Genomic DNA, 8342 nt, shown 5'->3' with positions numbered 1-8342 from the left:
GGGATGTGCGTGCAACCAAGGTACATGCCCTTGACCGGCGTCGAACCAGGGACCTTTCAGTCCGCAGGCCGACTGTCTATCCACTGAGTCAAACCAGTCAGGGCAACAGTAATATTTTTAATAAATTTAAACTTGTTTAAAGTTCAAGACATACAACAAATCTTAGATGTAATATGGCAGTACTGATTTGCTGGCTGTAACTATATTATGAGATGTTTACCAATACTTATTTATGTAAGAGTTACAGTTTAAACGAGTTTATTAATTTAGAATCAGCCAGAATGATGTACACTAAATCTTTCAGACTGCCACCTGGAATTAAAACAAACCAGTATTTTATTTGTTAAAAATTCATTAATGTACACTTCAATTTTAAATATTTATATTTGTTAACAGTATAAAAACTAAAAAAATCTTCTTTAAATCTTGAACTATTTTCTTTATGCATGCAAATCAAATTTCAGTGTTTTCCAGAATATTTTTAAATGATTTTTCTGTAAAATTTTTAATTTTAAAAATAAGCATTACAGCCCTAGCCTGTTTGGCTCAGTGGATAGAGCGTTGGCCTGCAGACTGAAGAGTCTCAAATTCAATTCCAGTCAGGGGCACATGCCTGGGTTGTGGGCTCGAACCCTTGTAGGGATATTAAAAAAAACACACACACATTACAGATTGCCAGTTATAACAATAGTCACGGAGGTATAAAGTACAGCATAGGGACTCTATATATATAAAAGGCTAATATGCAAAGTGTCCCCTCGGGAGTTCGACCAGGAGTTTGATTGCTTGCTATGATGTGCGCTGACCATGGGTGGGGGGGGTGCTAAATGAAGGAAGGCCCAGGCCGGCAGCCAACAGCCAGGGAAGGAAGGCTCCGGCCAGCAGCTGGAAGGCCCAGATGAGCCTTGACTGCCAGCCAGGCCAGGGACCCTACCCATGCACCAATCTCGTGCATCAGGCTTCGAGTATAGTCAATAATATTGTAATAACTATGTATTATGTCAAATGGGTACTAGACTTATCAGGGTGATCACTTTGTAAGGTATGTAAATATTTAATCACTATATTGTACACTTGAAATTATTATAACTTCATGTCAACTATAATTTAAAAATAATTTTTAAAAACCACTTTAAAATATAAAATAAACGGCATTTTGAGAACCAAAAAAAGCAGTTTAAAAACACCATTAGAAAAAAGAGAGAGTAGATGCACCACGGCTTCAATAGTGACGGCTTCTCTTGCCAGCCCCTCCCCCAAGAGACTGCTGCAGTCGGCCAGCCCACTGTAACCATGTGCGACCAAAAGGCGGTGATCAAAAATGCCGATATGTCGGAGATGCAACAGGACTCCGTGGAATGTGCTACCCAGGCGTTGGAGAAATATAACATAGAAAAGGATACTGCGGCCCATATTAAGGAGGAGTCTGACAAGAAGTACAACCGCCCCGGGCACTGCATTGTGGGGAGGAACTTTGGTAGTTACGTGACACATGAAACCAAACACTTCATCTACTTCTACCTGGGCCGAGTGGTCATTCTTCTGTCCAGATCTTGTTAACAGCATGGACTGTGTACTACACACCCAGTGATCCATCCAAAAATAAGGATTGCAGCCTAAATTCCGAATACCAGAGACTGAAATCTTCAGTCTTGCCTAAAGGAACACCTTGATCTTGAATCTTTATTGTGTTGTTTTGTACAGGGTATCCTCTGTACTCATTTATTGTGGTTATAAAACAATTAGCAAAACAGCTTGAAAAAAAAAAGAGAAACTTAAAATATAAAAATAAACTACAATAAAGATTTTTAAGCCCTAGCTGGTTTGGTTCAGTGGATGGAGCATCAGCCTGCAGATTGAAGGGTCCCGGATTCAACTTGTCAAGGGAACCTGCCTGGTTTGTGGGCTCGATCCCCAGTAGGGGGTGTGAGGAGGCAGCCAATCAATGATTCTCTCTCATCATTGATGTTTCTCTCTCCCTCTCCCTTCCTCTCTAAAATCAATAAATTTTTTTTAGAATAAATTTTTTAAAACAAAAAGTTAGGAGGGGGGCAAACAATAACAGAATTAAATTTAGATTTAGAGCATTGAACTAGTTCCAGTATAATGTATTATGCACGTGCTATTTAAAAGGACTGCTCTGAAGTTTTTGGAGGTTGGGGACACTTTTTGTTCTTTTTTAATATTTGGTTAAACACTGTAAAACACACTTCTTTCCATATTGATGATGGGGTAAACCACATGCTGGAGTTTTCAGAAAATTAGAATAATCTGTAACCAGTATTAATAATGAAACCTAGCATATTGTTAATATCCTTTTAATAACAAAGACATTTAAACAAGTTTTAATGTATTACCAATCCAGATATGGGTAAATATGCTTTACTCCTAAATCAAGACTCCACTATTTAAATAGCATTGAAATACTGTATTCCCACAATTTCCTCCCCTCCGGCTTCCAAAGCACCTTCAGAACTGCTTTTTAAAACTTCAAAACAGTAAGGGGCATAACTGAGTAAGGAGTATTTTTTCTAAGAAGTGTACATTCCTAGGTGCTTTTATATGTATATAAATCTTCCCGCCCCAAAAACACAAGAAACTACACAATGACTGCATTTGGAGAGAAAAAGATCATTTTAATCATTTTTATTTATGGTTTAAATTTTGCTATGTAACTACATATTTTTTTAATCTTCCAACCTTTTTAATTCACAGGGGGGGAAAAAACTAGTTCTGCTTAATTCCTGTGGGTGTTTTATATACAGTATATTATCTCAAGAAGGTAGTTTAAGATTCCATTCGATTTGTGTCAGTGTACACACCACTCAGCAAGAGATGTAAAAGATCAAACAGACACACTCAAGAAATGGATAACAATGTTCTACTAATTTCACACTTGCTACACTTAGTGCATCAAAATGAAATAGACTGGGGTAAATGCCTAATTGTGAGCTAAAATAAAGTTAGACTGGTATGGAAAATATAGCTTACATACAATTATCAATTAACATGCTAGACAACAGTTACTACACATTATCAGGCACAGAGCACAGTACCTGAATTTAAACGCAATGTGTCATACACATGAAGAATGACCTGATTTTCACTAGTTATAAAACATCACCAGAAGTGAGTCAAATAAATTAGATTTGTTGCACTTAGGCAGCTAAAGTCCGTTTCCAAGTGTTCAACGCAGTGTAAGCATACAAAGGTTTCATCTCGTACTGTGGACATTACAGTATCATAATCATTCTGCCATCTGTGCTGAATCATGCCTACCGCTCACCACCGCCACGCTAGAATGCCTCTCATCTTAACCCTCACTTTGACAGAGCAACAAAATAACAGTAATATGGTACAATCTGTAAAATAAGAATTAGGGAGTCCACATCAACAGAAACAAAATAAACAGCAAAGAGAAAGCTCTTCCTTAGAGTAAAATTCCAACTAATCAATGTAGGAGAAATGACAGAAACAGCAAATCCCCTCTCGCAGCCATTACAGTTTCAGGTAAGAATCAGCGATGAATGTTTGGATTAGTGAAAGTGATGAGAAACTGGAGCTTTACACTGTTTAATGCAAAGGAGAAAACAGGAACTTGACACTTTGGAGGCTGGTGGATACCACTTACCAACTGACCATCTTAACACCTTCACTATCGAAACAAATCCAACCTCTCTAGCCTCCTGATGTGGTGCACGGAGGACACCATCACTTCTGCGGTGTTCCACCAAAAATACATAACCTGATTCTAACCACAAGAGACATCAGACCAACTCACAAGAGACATCCTACAAAATAACTAGCTTACGCTCCTCAAGACAAACAAAAGACGAAGGTATTGTCCCAGGTTAAAAGAAACACCACAACTCAATGCATTAGGTATGTTGGATTGGATCCAGGATCAGAAAAAGAACATTAGTGGGACAACAGTCAAAATTTGAGTAACATCTATAGATTAAACACTAGGATATCAATCAATATCACTGGTTCCCCCTCACCTCTCCTCCATCCCCTTGGCCCCTCCTCCTCTTCCACTTACTGTGTCTTCACTGTCCTTACTGTGTAGTCACTGTCCTATGTCCACATATCTAACAGGCAACTCAACTCAACCTGACCAAACTGAATTGTCTTCCCCTCCCCCATATGCTGCTCCCCACAATCTTGCTCATCACAATTAGTTTGCTTCTGTGTATCCATTTGTCACACACATTACCACCATTTCCCCCTCACTACCCTGGTGCCATCACCACCATCACTGACTTGTGAAATTGTCATTTTCTCCTGACTGGTCTCCCTGATCCCACTCCACTCAACATGGTCTATTCAGCGGAGAGTTACCCAAACTTCAACAGAATTGTCCCAGTACCCAATTCAAGTACAGTGGGGCCTTGACTTACGAGTGTCCCGACTAACGAGTTTTTCGAGATACGAGCCGTCTCTCTGACGATTTTTTGTTTTGAGTTGCGAGCTAAAATTCGGGTTACGAGCCAGCTTCAGATACCCCACCGCTAGTTGGCACAGCGAACGCCACATCAGCCCAGCATCACGTGTCTCACTCGTTCACTTTTTGATTTGACATACGAGTAATTTGAGTTACGAGCGCCGTCACGGAACGAATTAAACTCGTTAAGTCAAGGCCCCACTGTACAAAGAAGCAGGTAAAATTAATATAAAATTTGAGGTATGTTATATTCTCTTTTTGAACTAAGGCTTCATAATCCAGGGTATCTTATATGAACACCACATCCCGATTCGCACCAGCCACATCTCAATTCCTTGACAGCTACAGGTAGCCAGTGGCTGCCTCATGGACAGCATAGTCCTAGATCCGAAGCTTTATAAGAGCAAGTTCTTGTATTCCCAAGAACTAAAGCAGTACCTTGGCATATAGTAAACACTCAAATTTGCTCAAATTAAAAACTGCTAAGACCCAAGATCAGGAAAACAATCATTTGAAAAAGAAAACATACTAGCAAGCTACCAAGCCTTCTCATGCCAGAAAAAAACATATACAGAATGAAAAAGACGTGGTGAAATAACATGAAAGGAAACTGTCCTATAATTCTTGAAAGAAAAAAATATTGTCTAAGACAAGAAAAGTACCTCTCCTGTGATAGGAACAAAAGTAGTTATTTTCTAAAGTTAACCAACAATTACTAAGAACAAGGAAAGCTGGCTGAAATAGAGCAGAGGCAGGACTCCGCACGTGGCCATCCTTACAGACACAATGAGTCACCATAAACAAGCTTCTAGCCTCAAAACATCTAGTTCTCAAGAGAAACTTCAATGATGTCCCGAGATACTAATTAGATCTCTTACATTTTAGAAATAACAGGAGATGCTGAAGGCTGTTCATTTCCTTAGGCAAGACCTCTAGTTGACAGGCACAGTTCACTTTGGTACCCAAATGACCAAACTCACTTCATGTTCCCCAAGTGTGTTTAAATGCTCCCTAATTATTAAACATTTTATCTTTCATACACCTAGATTCTTCCTTTGTGTTTAGTTTCTTTCCTTTTATTTTTTTTCTCTTCCCACACCTGTTTCTCACAAACTGACTTGTGTAAAATTCCCTACGAAGGCTAACATTCCATGAAGCTGCATAAAATCCTCACTTGTTCTTGCCATCTGTTGGGTTCTGATGGAAAGACATATTCCCAGGAATACCTAATCCAACTAATTGCAAACACCACATTAGTGTAAAGCAGCAATTGTCGATGCATATAGTATGTGGGCTCCTGTGGGTCCCTGAGACACTTTCCAAGAGATCCAAGAAGTCCACACGATTTTTATACTCCTAAGTCGTTATTTGCCTTTTCACTGTGTTGGCATTTGCACTGTTGGTATAAAAGCCAATGGTGGGTAAACTGAGGCACCTGAGCATAAATGAATCAAGGCAGTAACACTAAACTGTAGTAGCAGTCACTGTATTCTTCACATGCAGTAATATGTAATCCGACTTTCATTTTCAAATGCCCTGGATGAAGCAGGAAAGAGTATTAACTTTCTTAAACAGCCCTTGAGTACACACACCTCCTTAACATATATGTGAAGAAAAGGGCAGTGTGCAGGAAGCACTTCTGCTACCTATTGTGGCTGTCTGAAGAAAACGCATTGTGCAGCTGTTTGAATTGCAAGATTGGACTCACCCCTTTTTTCATACACAGAACTATTTTCACATGAAAGAGCTAGAGACAGTATGGTTATTTAACCTTGAGTATCTGGTGGACATTCGCTCAAAAGAAAATAAAGTCAGCCAGCCACTTCTAGAAAACCGAACAGTATTTGTTGCCAATGACTAAATTTGAGTTTTTAAGTAAAAACCAGAATTTTGGCAAACTTGTCTACCACCATGAGCTTTGACAGTTTCCCAATACTTACGGATAAAAGAACCATTCAAAGTGCAAGACAGACCAATGGATTTTAATGTAACAGAATACACAAAACCCACTGATATGATTTCAAATTCCACATTTCAAACTAACCCGTTTAAAAACTACCACCTGTCTAGTTTTGGTGTAAAAACAAAGAATATCTACAACTATCTAGGAAGACTATTAAAATAGTTCTTTCCTTTTCTAATGATATGCTTTGTGTGAGGCTGGATTTTCTTCACATACTTCAACCAAAATAATGTATCACAATAGACTGAATGCAGAATTGCTTATAAAAATTCAGCTGTCTTTTAGGCCAAACAGTAAAGAAATTTGCAAAAAAAAAGAAATTTGCAAAAATGTAAAACAATTCCACTTTTCTGATTTTTGTTTTGGCTTTAGAACGGGTGTTTTGTGTTTTCTGTATTTTGTGTTTTTGTTTTTCAAAAATCTTATGTTAGTACTAGCTGGTTTAGCCCAGCAGATAGAGTGTCAGCCTGCGGACTGAAGAGTCCCATGTTCGATTCCAGTCTAGGGCACATGCTCGAGTTGCAGGCTCAATCCCCAGTAGGAGGCGTGCAGGAGGCAGCCGATAAATAATTCTCTCTCATTGGTATTTCTCTCTCTCTCTCTCTCTCTTTCTTCTTCTTCTTCTTCTTCTCTGCAATAAAAAAAAATGTATTTTTTTAAAATATTGTTGCCCTAGCTGGTTTGGCTCAGTGGTTAGAGGATAGAGCATCAGCCTGCAGACTGGTGTCCCGGGTTCGATTCCAGTCAAGGCACGTGCCCAGGTTGCAGGCTCAAACTCCAGTAGAGTGTGTGCAGGAGGCAGCTGATCAATGATTCCCTCTCATCATTTATGCTTCTATCTCTCTCTCCCTCTCCCTTCCTCTCTGAAATCAATAAAAACCTATTTTAAAAAATTACTAAAAAAAAAAAAAATACTATGGTAGGTTAATCTGCCCATTACCAAAAAAAACTTATGTTAACATGAAATGAGTTTTATTGTAGTTATTTATTTTAAAATAGTTTTAAACATTTTTTTATCCTCACCTGAGGATATGTGTGTGTTTTTTTAGTTGATTCCTAGAGAGAGAGAAAGTGAGAGGGAGAAACATCAATAGGTTGTCTCCCCTACACACCCCGAAGTGGGTAACATGCAGCCCGAATAGGCAGAGGATTTTCAGCTGAGAGACTCTCTGCAGCTAGGAAAGACCTAGAACCCCCAGGAAAAAAAGGACGGTTGGAGACTGCGCCATCTTGGGTGGTTGTTGCCAGCATCCAGAGACGAGCTACTAACCTGGAAACAAGGGATCTCAAGCAGCGTGACTGCGTGAACTCAGACGAGCACTGCTTCTTCTCACGGAAAGGTTGGACATCCCCTAAAGGCCCGGTTTGCAGTTTGGGTTGGAGGACCGACCTCGCGCGCACACAGGGCGGAATCTGTGCCCCACAGAGTCCGCAGCCGTTGGGACCAGCGTGACCCGCGAGTGGGGAAGGGGCCCCACAGGGCTGCTGGCAGAAGGGAACGCTAAAAATGAGCCCATAGCTGGACTGGATGTAAAGGAACAGCTTTGGACTTTGCCAATCTGCTGGCTGCTTGGTGCCAGGGGCGAGTGGGCCCGCGGAGACTGCCCGCGGAGACTGTGCGCAGACCTGGAAGGTGGAGGCTTGCGAATTTGCACAACTATCAGGCTCTTGTTACGGTTCCCCTTAGATCTGTGCATTTGATTATTAAACCCAGTGCATGGGATTCCCCAGTTGGGGTCATTCGCAGAGCCTGTAGGGGAAAGTTCCTTTTCGGGAGCCTGAGAAACAGCAGGCAGTAACTATTGAAGAACCAGCTCTGGGCAGTGGTCTTTCCCAAATAAGTTCCAAATACCATAGAGGAAAAAAAAAAAAACCCTACTGATAGAGAGGACTTACAGCCTCGGAGGTCAATCCAGAAAAACTGACACCCAGAGG

At 40.3% G+C, this 8342-nt stretch overlaps 2 protein-coding genes across 3 annotated transcripts in view; one reads left to right on the top strand and one right to left on the bottom strand.

Annotated features, from left to right (window-relative positions):
• The window catches only part of IGF2BP3 (insulin like growth factor 2 mRNA binding protein 3), a 107341-nt gene that overhangs the window by 79420 nt on the left and 19579 nt on the right, over positions 1–8342 (bottom strand). The window lies entirely within an intron of this gene.
• On the top strand, positions 1289–1560 carry LOC102773335 (dynein light chain 1, cytoplasmic-like). Its single transcript, XM_015558124.1, has one exon. It carries the CDS (start codon positions 1294–1296, stop codon positions 1558–1560), a length of 267 nt encoding a protein of 88 aa, XP_015413610.1. The 5' UTR covers positions 1289–1293.

This window comes from Myotis davidii, unplaced genomic scaffold, assembly GCF_000327345.1.
Source record: "Myotis davidii unplaced genomic scaffold, ASM32734v1 scaffold168, whole genome shotgun sequence".
NCBI classification, from domain to species: domain Eukaryota; kingdom Metazoa; phylum Chordata; class Mammalia; order Chiroptera; family Vespertilionidae; genus Myotis; species Myotis davidii.
This window is presented reverse-complemented; position numbering and strand designations above follow the sequence as displayed.

Bases quoted from the DNA above. Each gene is read 5' to 3' on its own strand.
- LOC102773335 (XM_015558124.1), top strand. From the start codon at position 1,294: ATGTGCGACCAAAAGGCGGTGATCAAAAATGCCGATATGTCGGAGATG.